A 17,078-nucleotide genomic window follows, 5' to 3' on the forward strand; every position below is an offset into this window, starting at 1 on the left:
TCTGGCAAACAGACCTCCTTTATATATTTGACTAGGCGATTAATGTTCTATATTTATTTTTCATGAATTGATAGCTTTTCAGATTTAAAAAATTTCTTATTCTTCCAAATCATCAAATATTATTTATCATTTAAATAAGGTAATTAATTGTCATTAACTGGCAGCCTCTTTTTTTAAGATGAATATTAAATACTTTCAATTTTAACCAAATTTTTTTCTTTTATTTTAAAGTCACTTTAGGTTATCTTGAAGTCTGGAAGGCCCAATAGCAGTGACCTAAATATTCCTTCAATTGCTAAAAGTTTACTTAACTCCATCATAAATCCTACCCAAATTTTCCAGTTTTTATTAATCATACCACATTTTAAATGCCTGTATCATTTATTATTGAGTCTTAATTACATGCTAGTTATCATAATGTATGTATGTAAGTATTGTTTCTTTCAGAGAAGATAAGAATTTTTTTTATAATCTTTTTAAAATTTTTTTTATAATTTTTAAAATTTGTTATTTAATTTATTATGGTTCACTATATGCCAGCTACAGGAATACAATGTAAAATTGAATAGTCTCCACCTTGCTCAAGATCTGAAGTGAGAAGTAAATGATTAAATAGATAAATAAAACCTGTGGATGGGTATGGATACACTAATGGCAGTGGAGAAATAGAGCAGAAAACACAAAAATCTACGTGGGAAGGACAAGGAAATCTTTCTGAGAGGTAAAATTAGAGCTTCCTGTTGAAGGAAGTAGGAATTCATCAAAGATGAGGAAGGAAAAGGATTTCCTGGGAGAGAAACAGCACATAGGCAAGTGCAGAGGGAAAACACTGCATTTGGAGAGCTATGCATAGGTGGAGAGGATATTTTGTTTCTTTAAAAAGACATATTTAGGTCTTAAAAACCACCTAGTTTGGAAATGTGCTGCTTGTTGGTTGCCAGTTAATGAGAATTTAGTGTTGTTTGCAAGCCAAATCTTTTTTTTTACGTTTTTTATTTTCTTTTTAGATAGAATGTATTTTGACATATTATACATACATGAAATACAACTTCCCATTCTTGTGATTGTATGTATTGTAGGGTTACACTGGTGGTATATTCATATATGAACATAGGATCCAAGCCAAATCTTAACACAGGCCTGCCTGCAGAGATATTTGAAGGGATGGAGCAAAGAGAGGGCACAAAAGAAATGAAACAACCTGTGATGGCTTAGTCTTGATAGAGTAAGCTTGCTTTGGGAAGAAAGTTTAACAGCATAGTTGTCATCTTTAGAACATAGTTGAAAAGGGTCATGTGACCAAATGAATAGTGGGGTAATTCAGAGAATAAATCAAAAGCTGTAAGAACCAGAGCCTCAGGGACAGGAAACCATGAAGGTGACTTTACCTAGGCTCTACATATATATAAGAAGTAAAAACAGGACATGCTGCTTCCGGCTTAAGCTTCTTAACTTCAACCTTAGGATAATAAGGTGTTTGTGTTTGTGGTTTTTTGTGTTTTTTTTTTTTTTCCCTGATTTTAGCAGAAGAAATATATTCCGGAGAGCTTCCAGGAAATGTTAGTGTTATAAGAGTAAAAATGTAGAGTAGAAGGAATGAAGTAGCATATGATTCAGTTGAAATAGAAGTTGAGTAGCAAGTTCTTTTTATACAAACCTTTAAATATACAAACCTTTTGTATATTTATACAAACCTTTTGTACAAACCTTTATACCAACCTTTTGCATAACTTTCTTTTAGTTTTATTAGCATTTATATTGGCATTTTTTAAAAATCTATTTTGTTTGGACAAAGAAAAATCAGTTGCTACCCATGCTAGTATCTTCTCTCCCTTGAGGAATGCAAAGATCCTCCACTTGTACTTTATGCCCCTCCCATTTCCCACTTGGGGGTAATCTGAGGTAACAGTGAACCTGATAATATTTGCAAAGCACAAAGAAGAGGCAAAAAGGTCCAATAGAAATCCTTGTGAATAACTCTTTGTGATTATCTTAATTATCTTGGTGATCAAAAGAAAAAAAGGATCTCATGAAAGAGGTAGAAGAATAAATGCTATAGCAACAAAGTGGTGAAGTGCTTGAGAGAGTTATTCAACTGAGTTAGAGAGGATGGTACCCTCTATAAGCCATTTGATTTGATAGCTGGAAAATTAAGATGATCTTGAAGAGAGCTCTTTCTGTGGAATATATAGATTACTATATTCCAAGGGGAGATCATGCTAAGAAAATCCTGTCCACATGTGTGTATAATATGAGGCAATGATAAGTAGTGATCACTGCTCTCAAGAAATACCAAACACAATAGAGGACAGATAATAAAAAGGAAAGTTCATTCTAGATGGAATAAGCAGATTAAGTCCCTGAGGAAGAGATTGTTGAAAAGATCTAATGACTTGTAAAGATAGGGGGATAGGAGAAAAGTTTTTAAAGAAGGTAGCCTAGAAATCAAGAACCTCTGACTTAAGAGAGAGAAAGAAGGCAAGGATGATTCACCAAAGCAGAAGGAACGAGACACAGACCAGATATCATGCATAGCCTGCTTGGGCATGGAAATAAGTTTCCATTTCATTTTGAGTATAACATGAAGTCTTTGGAATGTTTTGAACAGGCATGAACTCATTTAGATTTTAGAATATCACTAACTTGAAAAGTATTGACTGAGTGAGCTGGGAAACCCACTGAAAGACTTCAAGCAGAGCGGCCATATGAACTGACTTGTGTTCTATGGGAATCACTCAAGCTCCTCTGAAAAAGTGACTGCAGGGTTATTGGAATGAAGCAGCAGCATCAGGAGCTTTCAATAACAGTGCAGGTGGTGAATGATGACTGGTAAAAAGTGGTTGTATTTAAGATATTTTTGGAATTTGAGGAAGGCTTGAAACTTATACAGTTTAGGGGGACTACTCTATGAAAAAGAATAAAAAAAATATGAATAGAATTAGGTCCAGGACTAAGGATGTAGCTCAGTAGTAGAGCATTTGCATAGCATACCTGAGGCCCAGATTTATTCCTCAGTACAGACATCACAGGGGAAAAAAAAAAATGTTAGGTTCTCATGTGAATATTTAGAATAAGAAGTCATAACAGATTACAATTTTTAAGTACCAGAAACTTCAGAAAACTAAGAGTATTATTCCTTCACTGCCTGACTCGACATGTAATTGCCCTCTTCCATGTTTGGGCTACAGACTCCTTGATTGCTCTGTCACATGACCACCAATCATATTGAATTTTTAATATCAGTGAATTAGAAAACTTTCTTTTACCCCACAGTTAGCTAATGAAAGTAATGTGTCTCTAATGTTTCTTATAATATTCCTCAAGCGCTCTTTCTTTTCTGCAAGGATACTTCGAATCTGTGGTTCCCAAACTTTAGGGAGCATCAGAATCTCTGAGTCCTTGTCAAAATACAAAAATGCTGGGCCATCCCCACAGTTTCTGATTCAGTAGGTCTGGACTGGAGAGCGGTCCAAAAATCTGCATGTCCCACTTGCCATGCGGTACTATCTCTGCTAGCCTGAGGACCTTATTTTAAGAACTTCAGCCCTTTTTTCCTCCCTCTTGCCTTGGATTTCCTTTTGTTCAGATCCTGGTACTCAAGGATAAAGACAGAATCTACCTGCTCCTTGACGTGACCAGGGCACATTGTTCCTGGATGATGAACAGATGTGAGGTGACGCTGGCAGCACATAAGCCTCACCTGGAATCCCCAGGATTACCACCACTGGTAGCATCTTGGACTCCAGCATGCTGTTAGAGTTACTGGTTCCATTCTCCCTGTTCCCTACTTTTGATCGGTAGAGAACAACCCATTAAGCCATGAAAGGATAAGCTTCATTACCTTTATGGTAAATTTGACTCTGCAGCCAACTGTAGGATTTGCTGATGGGTTGAATGTGGAATATAAAATAAATAAATATTAAGGATGACGTCTAGGTTTGGGGCCTGATTGATTAGGGCATGCTCATGCCATTTACTGGGAGTTACCGATTGGAAGATCCATGAATTTTATTTGTACTAGTGTTTTTGTGACTGTTATGCCAGATTACCACAAATTTAGTGAATTATAGCAACAGAAATTGATTTGCTCATGCTCTACATGCCAGAAGCTTAACAGCAGCATCATTGGGACAATGATAAGGTGTGTGTAGGGATGTGATCCCTCTAAAGACTCGAGGAGAATTGACCTGTTGGTGGCTGCCCAAGGTCTTTGACTATAGTTGCACCACAACATTTTCTGCCTAATTTTACATTTCTCCTATGTAAATCAAATCATATCCCTCTGCCTCTCATAAGGATATTTATGAATAGGTTAAGGAATCGTCCAGATAATTTCCCTAAGTCAAGATCCTTCATTGCATCTGCAAAGGATCTTTTTCTTTAAAAAATAACAGTTTATAGTTTCCTGGGATATAACCTCATACAACTAAGAGGCCATTATTCATCCGACTACCACATGTGAGTTTGAGATTCCTGATACATTCCAAAGTGGAGATTAGGATGAATTTAATAGTGGGTGATTAAGAAATGGGGCAGTATAGGAAAGAATACTTCCAAATACTTCCGTAAGAAAAAGTGAAAATAATGAAAAGTTGAAAGCATACTGAAAGTCTGAAGCGGATTAAAATTGTGTTTACATAATTATGAACAAATGCAACATACTGTCTTTCAGTGTAAATTAGTAGAGGGCAGGGATAAGGTGAGGTAAGCAAACTCTGTAGAAGGTCTGGTGTTCCATAGGAATAAGAAATACTAAGTGCATTAAAAGTCAAAGTAAGTAAAGACAAAAGAATCATAATGAGATGTATTTTTCAGATTTTCTCATGCTATTTATTATTTTACCAGACAAGCTTGAATTTAAAAACTTGGTATAATTGTATGTAAGGAGGCAAATGCTGCAGAAGTCAAGGTCACCTTGGAAAGTCAAAGAACTCATGTTCTGAAATGTAAGATACATAGACTTTACCTGGAAGAGAGTTTTCAATATTAATGCTTGGAATAATGAGACAAATCCCTGATTCTGCTGTGGTTGCTTAACCACATGATGTGTTCTATAGACCTACACCTGTGCATTTGAGAGTGGAACTGTATCAGAGCTGTAGAAAGGCATTTTATATAACAACATATATTGTTATATAAATAGTCAATGAAGAATTCCATTTAGAAAATTATGATCTACATTTGTGGTTAAAAAAAAATCAGGGTTGGTTTTATTGCTTCTGTACTATTCTAATAATAATTAAGTTGAAAATATAAAGTGGTTTTATATGAAGAAAAATAACACAAAGTTAAATATCTCTTTTCATTATTATAGATCAACTAACCCATATCTTGCTTAGCAGATACCAAAAAGAAATTCTAGAGTTTCTAGAATTTTCTTTTTAGGGTACATGAGGTAATATAAAATTTCTCACTAAATGTTTAGTGCTGTAATTTCTGCATGATATTTCTTTTTCTGATTTACTTGAATAACATTTTAGTTTTGCCTTGAAAAGTATTACTTAAAATATTTGTGAAATACTTCCTACTGGTTCAAAAAATAGCTCTTTGGCTCTAAATAAAAACTTTTATTTCTGACTTAAATGGCAAATCAGCATGGTTCAAGGTGTAGTTATGACATCTAGCTCTCAGTTATGAATTCTAAGCAATGAAAGAATTGGGTATTCATACTTTTGTAATTGATTCTAAAATACCCAGAATGTATAAGAATAAGGCAATGATGATGTTAGTAATTAATTTTTAAAATTTTTATAGCAAACTGCCAACAAGAAATACTGTAGTCAGTTGGACATCCAGCAGAAGGGATCATCTTATTGACTTGGTGGCTCAGAAGTCCGAAGAGCAATGGACATGTTCAGTCTGTACGCTAATAAATAAGCCCTCTGCTAAGGCATGTGATGCTTGCTTGACCTCAAGGCCTATTGGTAAGACCGAATTTTGATTTCTAATTCATTGCATTTCCAAAAGGGTCATTTATACAAAGTTAGGTACATATCTCGCTTCATCTTGATATTCCATCACTAAGTCAAATGCTTTCTTTCTCAAAGGTTTAAAGGAATTGCCATCCTCTGCATGTAAACCATGCCAATATTCTGTTGAATATTTTTTATAGGGAGGGAAAACATGCTTGTGCTAAAACAGTATGTGCCTTTGTATCTCAAAAAACTGAGATGATCACATCTGTTCTCTACTGTTTCTAATGAATTATTCAATAAAGCTTTGTTTTATGCAGATTTCAGCAACTTTCAAGTTTGTTATTCAGTCCAAGTGTTTCATAAATTGAAAGGGAGGATTTCTGTAAGAATATCTTTGCAGGTGGAATAGAAAAATGCTGAATTTTTTCTCTTCTTTATCCTTCCTACCCTTGTTATTAAAATCTTTACCCAGACAATTGTACTGATTTCATTGAAATCCTTCAAAATAACTCTTTATAGCTCACAATTTCATGCGTTCAGAGAATGTAAAACCTCAGAGGAAACCTGTGATTAAGAACCATCTCATTGATGCAGCTTCTATTGTGTTCTCAAAGTGTTATTTCTTTCTTTCAATTAGAGATGAGAAAGTTCATTCTTGACTTAAAGACCTCTACATTGTGTTAGCTGTCATATTGTGTTTTGTTCCCTGGGCCTGCAAGGCGGGCATCACCCCTTGCACAGCTTTGCTAATAGCTGAAGGGACTGCGCCTCCTATTTCCATCCCTCCTTCTTCAGTATCATGCAGCAGAGCACCCTCAGAAATCCAGTCTTAGATCTCCACATTATTTCAACATTCTCAAATGCCTTTACATATCTCACTGTTTTTGTGTTAATTTTTTTCTGAGTATGAAAGACATATATCCTTAAATACAATTTAGAATATAGTACAAATTCCAGAATCCCAGGATATTTTGTTGAAATGTTTTATTTGATAAATATTAAGTCTGTGTGATTCATGTTTACTTATTCTAAATAAGCCTTGTCATTCACAGAAACATTACTGGTAGTCCATACTACAGAGTCTTCTGTTAACCTAAAGCTTTATGAGACATCTTCTCTTAATTACTACTGCTTTAATGCTTCGTCTAATATTAACAGAACTGAGAGCTGTATAACCTTTAAATGATTAAATATAAAACACTGCAAACAAAAATCTTTGTTAACTCCATATCTGGGTCCCTATAGGTTGTTAATATTTTGCATTTTAGATAAAACTTCACTTCCTAACCAGAAAACGATTATAACTTGCCCAACCTAACTTTGCCTTATTAGTTCTAATATAAGTTCACTGCAATAAAGTGAACGAAATTTTCTAATCAAATGAAAAAAAGATGTTTCAAATAGTCAATATATTATATTTTTAGGAATACTGCAGAATTACTTATCTCTTCTTTCAGATTCAGTGCTCAAGAATGAAGAAAATACCATTGTCTTTAGCAACTTGATTAAGTATCCTTGTAATAGCTTTGGAAACACACATACAGAAGTAAAGATCAACAGGAAAACTGTATTTGGAACTACAACTCTTGTCTTAACTGATTTTAGCAATAAATCCAGTACTTTGGAAAGAAAAAGAAGCCAAAACCAGGTACTAGACGGGGAATTTCAAAACTCTCTTCCTACAAATGTTTGTCTTAGTGATACACAGCACCCCTCCAAGGAGAGAACAAACTATATAACTCAACTATCTAACAAAGTAAACATATCACCTTTGGTCTGCTCTCAGTCTGAATTATTTAGTCCAGTACATAAAAAATTGAAAACAACCCGCCACTCGGAACCAGATCTCAAAAGTTGCAACCCTGGATTTTCTAACAGGTATGATGCTTCTAACCTTTGTCTTTAAGATATTTGAATTCAGCTTTGTTTAAGGTATTTTTGAGATCTTTGAGGTATTTGTACTGCATTAAGTTTTTAGAAGGCAGAAAAATCATCCATTGCTAAGAAAGTTGAATTGATTTTGGATAAGTCAAACACTGAAAAACCACTGTAGTAATTTGGCTGCTTTCACTTCTCTCATTTATAATGCTAGAGAAGGAAAGGAAATAAACAGATTTCCAACACCTATAAAAAGTTTTTTTTTTTTACCATGACCATGTGCATGCTTAATACAGAATATTCAGAAAATATCATAAGTATAAAGAAAAATGCTTAAATTGCCCATAATAATACCAGTTACCAATAACCCCTTTAACATCTTTTTATATAGAATACTTCTCAACTGACAGTGAGTTACATCCTGCTATCCCCAGCATAAGTTGAAAATGTCTTAAGTCAAAAATGCAGTTAATATACCTGCTAAACATCAATCATAGCCTAGCAGCATAAGGACACTGAGTATTGGTTGTTTCCCCTCACGGTTGTATAGCTGACTGGGAGCCGTGGCTCACTGCTGATGTCCAACGTCAAAAGAAATTGTCTTGCTACATATTACCAGCCCAGAAAAAGATCAAAATTCCAAATTTGAAGTATAGCTCCTCCTGAGAGCCCACTGCTTTCACACCGTGGAAAAGTTGAAAAATTCTAAGTGCAACCATCATAAGTTGAAGACCATCTAAATTTCCCTACAGTGAAAAAGTAGTACTGGAAAAGACACTTTTGTAAAAGTTTAGTAAGTGGCCTCTATTTTAAAAACAGAAATCTGAGATACCTTTAGTGATGTTTCTGTTAAAGAACATAGTTGTATCTCACTCATCTATGTAGGATGGTATTCTCTATTTCATCCAAAAAGTCCCAAAAAGTATTCATGCTGTTTTTATATCTGAAATGAAAATTGTAATTCCCATTTATAAATACTACCTGATTGAATGTGTTTTATGAGACTACCAGCTCCATTTCCAGAAAACTTCAACTGCTGTTAACCAAGATGCAGAAACTTGAATAAATAGTGTTATCTCTTTTCTCAATAGTAGCAGCTCCTTAATATTGGGACAATCTTCTGTTGGCCCTCCTTCCCCCATCTCATTTCCTCCCTTTTTATCTGGGATTCCTAATCACCATGATATGAATTTATACCTCCATCAGAAAGAGATATTTGCCCACAATTTTGTTTTCCAAACTGCTTCTTTTTCATCAGGTACCATATATCCAGCATTTTGTGAATGCAGGATATTCTTCGCATGCAATGGGAGACAGAATTATTTTGGGGTGAATCTAAAGTAAATCTGGGTGGAATTCTGATTGCTAGCTTTTCCTAAGATTGCTGTGCTTTGCTAATAGGAAGATTACCTCCACTGGGCAGTGGATAAGTGGTTCTCCTAGACCAAAGTCTGGGAATTCTTAAAGCTTATTTCATAATATTTCTGAGACAGCTTTTGCTCAATACATGTATTCAGATCAAGTTTCCTATCACAACTTTAAATTTATAGCACTTAATCCCAATGATTTATTCTTGACTTATTTTTCAAAATACTTTCATTCATAATCTCTTATGATAACTGATTTAACTTCTGTCCATGATACTTACATTTGAATTAAGCTATAGTGGGCAAATTTTTAACTTGCTGGGTAAATACAATATCTTTTCACTTTAACCTTTATTAGTGCCTCAATGATGGAAATTATGGAGGAATTAGTTAAGAATATCTGAATTGAGAAGCTATTCTGTAGGAGAAAATCATTTTGAACAGCTTTTCTGTTCTGTGACTTAAGTGAAAAGAAGTAGAAGTGATCATTTTAAAATATTGTGTCATTCGTTGTACCCAGATGAAATATCTTGGCATATTTTTATTTCCTTAGTGCTTTAAAAAAATCTTAAACAATTTAGCTAATGAATCATAGATTTAAAAAAAACATTAATGTAACCTTAAATTTAAATGATATCTTCATAAGCCATTAGTAATAGAATTACATGATTAATCACAGTACACAGTATTACTTAGAAATGCTGCAGCCATGTGAATCTATTGAATATAGGAACACCAGGACTGAGACTCCACAATCAATCAAGATCAACTAGCAGAATAAATGTCAAGTGATGAAATAAATTCACCCAGCAGCCCTTCTGCACCCAGCTACTTTACAAGGAATAAATTGCAAATTACTGTCATTTATTTCATTTTTCTCCTTGTCTGGCAACTACAGTGTTCATCTTGTGGACAAGACACCTAGCAGAAGCTCACAACATAATACTATTAAAGCAGGTGGTCCACTCAGAATTTATACCAAGTTAAATTTTTTGTTAATAATTACAGGGTAATTAATTTGGCTTTTGTTCTCTTAATTACTAGTCTCATCATCGCACTATGCATGCCATGTTGATGAGGCATATTTTTGGATCAGTCTTTAAATGTACTTGAATGTTATCCAGCTCCTGGATTATAAATTAGATAACTGACCAATTTTTAAGCAGTTAAGAATAACTACTATAAACAGTTCTAAATCTTTGATGCAATTATTGTAAATAGAGAGCAAAATACAGTGATATATTCCCAAAGTCACCATGTGTTCTAGGTTGAAATTTTTCTTGAACTGATGCAAAGGATGATTTAGAAGAGTGAAATGACATTGTCAAAATTATTAGCATTTTCTCACTGCCATCAGTGGTGTGGAAGGTCTATCTCTAATCACCGGTGCTAGCACTAACACCTCGTTCTAGATTCCAGGTCATCCTTTGAAGTTTTCTCTCCCTAAGGATTGCAGAATCACAGACAACTCAGGATAAGTCATTTACTTATTTTCTGTTTGTTTTAATCCTTGAAATAATCTCAGATGACAACATCTACATTCAATTGCACTGATTAATTGTAAATTTTTCAAATAGCATCTTTATTTATATATAATTTTATATATAAATAAAGTTTATATATAAATAAGATGCTATTTGAAAAAGATCTCCAGGTTAAAGCAAGTAGATTAGAAAATGTTGAATAAATTGTTATTAAAGATGTCTGCCTTTAAAATTATATATAAAACTAAGGATTTTTAAAAATCAACATAAATTTAAATGAATTTTATATTCAGCAAATGAATTTTAAAAGAATTGAGTAGTTGCAACAGAGAACACAAGACCCACCAGCCTAAAATGTGTTACCAGAAAAGGTTTGCCACTCCTGATATATTATGCCATTTAGACATCCATATTCAAAATGATAGACTTAATCATCAAAATCAACTATTCTCTATGCTAAACTTACCTATGAAAATGCTTAGCTACATTTTAGAAAGTTTTAAAATAATGCTTGAAGCAAAGAGGAACCAAGATGTCCTCAATTAAGCAGAATATTTAATTATCCTAGATAATGTTTTCTATCATAAAATTAAGATTAGCTGTGCATATTTAGAGCCCATGTGATTGTGATTGCAGGTGGCATGCAGGATGTTGGTTACATTAACTCCATGCTTGAAACTTAATGTGCATATGAATCACCTGGGAAACTTGTTAACATGTAGATTCTGATTCCTTAGGGTTCTGGAATAGGGGCAGTTAATTCTGGTAAATCTAAGGAGCTCCAGGTGAGGCTGATGTTTCTGGGCAGTGAAACACTCTGAGTACCAAGGCTAGGATAGCATATGACTAGTTTTTCCTTCAACTTGATACCAAGGAGGAAACAAAATGGAAGACAGAAATGAACCAGAGGTAAGACTTTGAGGCCCCTCTTTCCTCCTCAATCCTACCCTCCACTTTTGCCCCTCTCCTCAGAGAAGCTTTAAGAGTAAACAATGTCAGCCTTTCCTGGGGTGTGTGGAACCCTGGAGATCTCCAGGTTAAAGAAAGTAGATTAGAAAATGTTGAATTAATTGTTGTTAAAGATTATATATAAAACTATGTTTTACATGTGTATATTTTAATAAGCATCATTTCACTCATTGCTAGTAATCTTAATTGTTTTTCTTTTTAAATTTAAAGAAAAACACTATGAAATCTTTTTGATTTTTAAATCTATCGACTTTTCTTACACTGTCTAGATATTCACCCTCTATTCGTGTTAAAATTTTAATGTCACCTCTTTTGGAGGCATTTTGTCAAATGGAAGGTTATGGAAAAGAAAAGCTCATTACTTCTCAGCTTTGTTTTTGTTGTTGTTGTTTTTTGTTTGTTTCTTTCTTTCCATACTGGGGATTGAACTCAGCTGTGCTCTTTCTAATTTGATATTATGCGTCTCAAATATAAGCCACCACCCCTACCCTGGAAAATATGCCAGCAAAGTAGTAACTGGTTAAATATCTGAAATGGTTTCCTTAGTATTACCCATAGTTACTTTTAGTTTACAAATGACTGCCATAGGAACACCTTCAAAAATTGCTCTCAGAACGTTTGAGTCCATCCCAGCAAACATTTTTAAAGCAATATATGTAAGCATCAGTTTTAAAAGTAGGTTTAAACAAATTTTATCCCAAATAAAATATCATGTTCTCTGAACATTTCAATTAGGATGCCTTGAGGCACTATTATAAAATCCGGTATCTGAAAAATGCAATTTAGGAAGCAGGTAAAAAAGAAAACTGATTTTTTAATTTTTTTAAATAATTTAAGAATGATATTTGTTTTTCTTTAGAAATTTCCTCCCAAATAAGAAAGGATGTACTGTTTAACCTTAAAAAGTTAAAAACTTTTAGTTTTGTTGGATTATTTGTTTTGTTTTGGGTGCTGGAATGAACCTAGGGCTTTGCACATGCTAAGCATTGACACTGCTTCTGAGCTATACCCCGAACTCCTGGTTTTTATCAATGTGAACACTTTTTCTTTTCAACTGGCTTATTAAAAGTCTATTATAAAGGCATGACGTAAAATATGCAAAACATAGAAAATTAAAAATAGCGAAGCTCTTTTTCAGAGAGAAAATTCTGCTTATACAGCTAGAGTACAAGGTCAACTCCTCAGCTTTGTTCAGCGAATACAGGAATGACCTCCAAATACTCTTGATTCTAATTGTGGGGGAGATAAAGCTTCCCTACTAGCTTCACAAAATACACATTTCTGCTCTTCTAGGCAGCCTGTTTCTTGCTAGAATATGATTGCAACTATTATAGTAGCCTTGATCAAAGAAAAGCATAGAAAATTGTCTTTAAAGTGGACAGTAGAAAGAGTGTCTCTTTGGCCTTGTCAGAGCCATTGATGAGAGTTTCTACCAATGAGAAAATAATTAGAGAAGATTGTGACTCTGCTTGCTTTATGGGGCAAGGGCCAGCTAGACCTGAGAATATTTTAGAGGAAATAAAACTGTCCACACTGAATACTGGGTAAAAGAAAACTGAATATCAGAAAGAGAACTTAAAATTTAATGTAATGGATACATAACAATTCAGCTCTCTTTATTCTTCAGAAATTTAATTTCTGTGCTTTAGATACATAGGTAGCTTGAGAAGTGAATTAGAATTACCTTGGAAAACAATTTATAAGGCAGTTTGTGCAATTATACCTAAAGTTCATGGTGACCTACTTTTTGATAGAACTCTGCTTATAGGAAAAAATTATAACAGGTACAAGTAGAATGGTGTGAATGATCCCCCTACCACTTTTGCTGTAATTATTTCATGACCTGTCATTACAGTGAACTCCAAACAAATATGACAGCTGGTCCTTGTACCTTAAATAATGGCGGCCCTCGATGCAGTAAACACAACCTCCGCTGTGTTCTGCGAGTTGTGAGGAAGGATGGTGCAAACAAGGGAAGACAGTTTTATGCTTGTCCTCTGCCTGGAGAAACAAAATGTGGATTTTTTGAAGTAGGTATAAGATTTATCAAGCTTACTATGTGTGTCATTGAATTTTGGTTATTAAAATGTAACAAACCGCAATGCTCTTTCAGTTTTACCTTTATATTTTAGCCATATTAGTATTCAGTCTAAAATCTGAATGTTGAATAATTTAAAATTCAAAGAGGTTCAGAGAAATAATAATAGAGAAATAATAGCTATTAGACTATCAGAGTATATCATATTTGTAATCACTAGCATAAAAATTTTGCCCTTGGTTCACAAAGATGGAAAGGTATTGACTAACAAGTACTGGTATACTCATGTGGTTAATAATCCAAAATAAGAATTTGCTCTTTCTAACGTCAGTGTTCTATCAAACTTTTGGATTCATTAGACAGCGGTACATGAGGAAAACAATGTATATGCCTTGAATTTACAATAACCTTAGTGAACACCACTACACAAGTTTGACCAAGGGGGAAAAAAAGAAAAAGATGATAGCACTAAAATAATTTTGTTGTATTCCTTATGACTTTCCAGTCTATGATTGTGTCCTTGAAAATGAATCTGAATAGGAGACACTAATATGTATTTCCTTCAGTCAGTCTCACTTTCTGCATTTCTCTCATTATGAGACTCACAGGCATAGTGTGAATCTAAAACTTAAAGGCACACACTTTTCCAAGTTACACTTCATCTGATATATAACTGAAAAATGAAAATACTGACCTATTTCAGTGCTGGAGCAAAAATTTTCTAGTTGGCTTATTAAAAGATAAAATATCTGTCTTCAATGTCTTTCCTTCTTAAGAATTTCCTAGGAAAATTTGATAGTGATTTTTACACCTCTGAACAGAATGTAACTCTATTCTCCTAAATCCATAAATTTTCTCCTCAAGAAGCTTTTAATAGATATAATGGAAAAAATAATAATAATATTAGCAGTAATATAACATTCCTTCATACCCCTCTTGAGGCCCAAATAAGAATAATACAATGGAACCTGCCTAATTTGGGTATGTTCCTATTGCAGTCTTTCTTTTCCTAAGAGACTCAGGAAGTTTAGCATTAGTGTTATGACAAATATTGGATCTTGTGATTTTTAACTTCAACTATAAGAGGGAACTCTAGTGATTACTTTATTACAAGATTCTGATAGTTTTCAATTATTCTTAATAAAGGGAAAGGGTTTATATATCTTCAGATATTTAGCAACTGTAAGCTCATAATTAAGACAATTTTCTGTGTGATTCAAACACGTGTAAAAGAGATGCTTCTTATAGGATAGAAACTTTATTTAAGGGCAACAAGTAATGGTTTATGTCTGTTTTGCAATCAAATTAATAGCAATAGGAGTGAAGCCAATATGACACCAATCAAATGAGCCTCCGCCTGGTCTGTGCATCACAGTAACTTGCTCATAAAGTTTACACTCCTGTGTTTTTGTTGTTGTTGTTTCTCTAGTGGGCAGATTTGTCCTTCCCATTCTGCAACCATGGCAGGCGCTCCATCATGAGAACAGTGCTGAAGATTGGACCAAATAATGGAAAGAATTTTTTTGTGTGTCCTTTTGAGAAAGAAAAACAGTGCAATTTTTTCCAGTGGGCAGAAAATGGTCCAGGAATAAAAATTATTCCAGGATGCTAATATTTTCTCTTTCTGTAGAATATCTGACACTTAATCCTTTGAAATTTTTTTTTATTCTGATTTCTTTTTTTATATTGTCATAAAAATGCACTTATATACTTTGATGTATCATACATAGATTGGATATAATTTCTCATTTTTCTGAGTATACATATTATAGAATCACATTGGTCATACAGTCACATACATACATACAGTAATAATGTCTGTTTCATTCTACTATCTTTCTTATCCCCACATCCCCTGCCTTCCCCTTCTTTCACTTCCCTCTACCTAATCTAAGGTAAGGCTATTTTTTTTGCATTATAATTCTTAATATACATATATACCACAATTTTTGTATTTCTGTTTGTATATAAAGTATGTTGACACCCAATTCAAGTCTTCATACATATACTTTGTATAATGATGTCCATCACATTCCACCATCCTTACTAATCCCCTGCCTACTCCCTTTCCCTCCCATCCCTCTTCTCTATTTAGAATTTATCTATTCCTTCCATGCTGTCCATCCCAATCCCACTATGAGTCAACCTCCCTATATCAGAGAAAACATTCGATATTTGTGGTTTTTGAGGATTGGCTGGCTTCACTTAGCATTATCTTCTCCAACACCATCCATTTACCTGCAAATGCCATGGTTTTGTTCCTTTTTAATGCTGAGTAAAATTCCATTGTGTATATATGCCACAATTTTTATCCATTTAATCACTGAAGGACATCTAGTACATACAATCAATCAATAAATATATGAAAAAATGCTCATCTCTAGCAATCAGAGAAATGCAAATCAAAACCACTCTAAGATATCATCTCACTCTAGTCAAAATGGCAGCTATTATGAAAACAAACAACAATAAGTGTTGGCAAGGATGTGGGGGGAAAAGGTACACTCATACATTGCTGGTGGGACTGCAAATTGGTGCAGCCAATTTGGAAAGCAGTATGGAGATTCCTTGGAAAACTGAGTATGGAACCACCATTTCACCCAGCTATTCCTCTCCTCGGTCAATACCCAAGGGACTTAAAAATAGCATATTACAGGGACACAGCTACATCAATTTTTATAGCAGCACAATTCCTAATAGCTAAACTGTGGAGCCATCCTTTCAAACTTTTTAATAAGAAATGTTGTAAAATGCCTGTGGCATATGTAAATTAAGTATTTGCGGTATTTGAGAAGAGTTTTTTTTTTTAATGTGTATCTCCATCTATTCTGTGATTTTTTTTTCTTTTATCTTAATGAATGTACTCTGTTCCATCAGATGGGCAGCATATTCCATTTATAATGTATATTTAATGCATGTAATAATCACAATAAAGTTATCTTTAGTAGGCTCTTGGTCTCTTGAAACTTCTTTGAGGAAGCCTTTATTTTTTAGTATAAGACTGTGGAGCACAATGAAATAAAAAAATACTACATAATGAATATTTTCCCCAGGTATTACCAGTATTTCTTAAAATGATTAAAATAATTTTTTGTTTTTTTTTTAAACAAAAATCTAAGATTTGACATCTTCTCTATGAAAAAGAACATTTTATTCTGTTCAACAAACATTAAGTTCCTCTGAGATGCAAGGAAAATGCCAAACCCCTTTCTACCTTCAGGTGTGTTTTCATGGGAAGTTATTAGATGATAAAAGCAACATTTAAGAGCAGAAGTTGCTTATACATGTTTAAAAGAGAAGTAGATTTATATTTTTCTAATCTTTTAACATTTATTTCTAATAGAATTAAGTCAATTTCATATTGTTAATGTATTGCTACAGTTTGTGGATCTAAAGTGCCACCCACAGACTCATGTGTTAAGGCTTG

The 17,078-nt window shown here is 33.8% G+C and overlaps 1 protein-coding gene across 1 annotated transcript in view; it reads left to right on the top strand.

Moving 5' to 3' along the window:
* Positions 1-16,601, top strand: part of Neil3 (nei like DNA glycosylase 3) — a 43,952-nt gene extending 27,351 nt beyond the window's left edge. Inside the window, exons 7-10 of the mRNA XM_005325536.4 lie at positions 5,755-5,924; positions 7,373-7,793; positions 13,469-13,643; positions 15,081-16,601. Coding sequence (XP_005325593.2) covers positions 5,755-5,924; positions 7,373-7,793; positions 13,469-13,643; positions 15,081-15,263 — 949 coding nt within the window. The 3' untranslated portion in view covers positions 15,264-16,601. The remainder of the gene's footprint in view (positions 1-5,754; positions 5,925-7,372; positions 7,794-13,468; positions 13,644-15,080) is intronic.
* The last annotated feature ends 477 nt before the right edge of the window (positions 16,602-17,078 follow it).

The sequence above is a fragment of the Ictidomys tridecemlineatus genome, chromosome 14, assembly GCF_052094955.1.
Source record: "Ictidomys tridecemlineatus isolate mIctTri1 chromosome 14, mIctTri1.hap1, whole genome shotgun sequence".
Classification (NCBI taxonomy): domain Eukaryota; kingdom Metazoa; phylum Chordata; class Mammalia; order Rodentia; family Sciuridae; genus Ictidomys; species Ictidomys tridecemlineatus.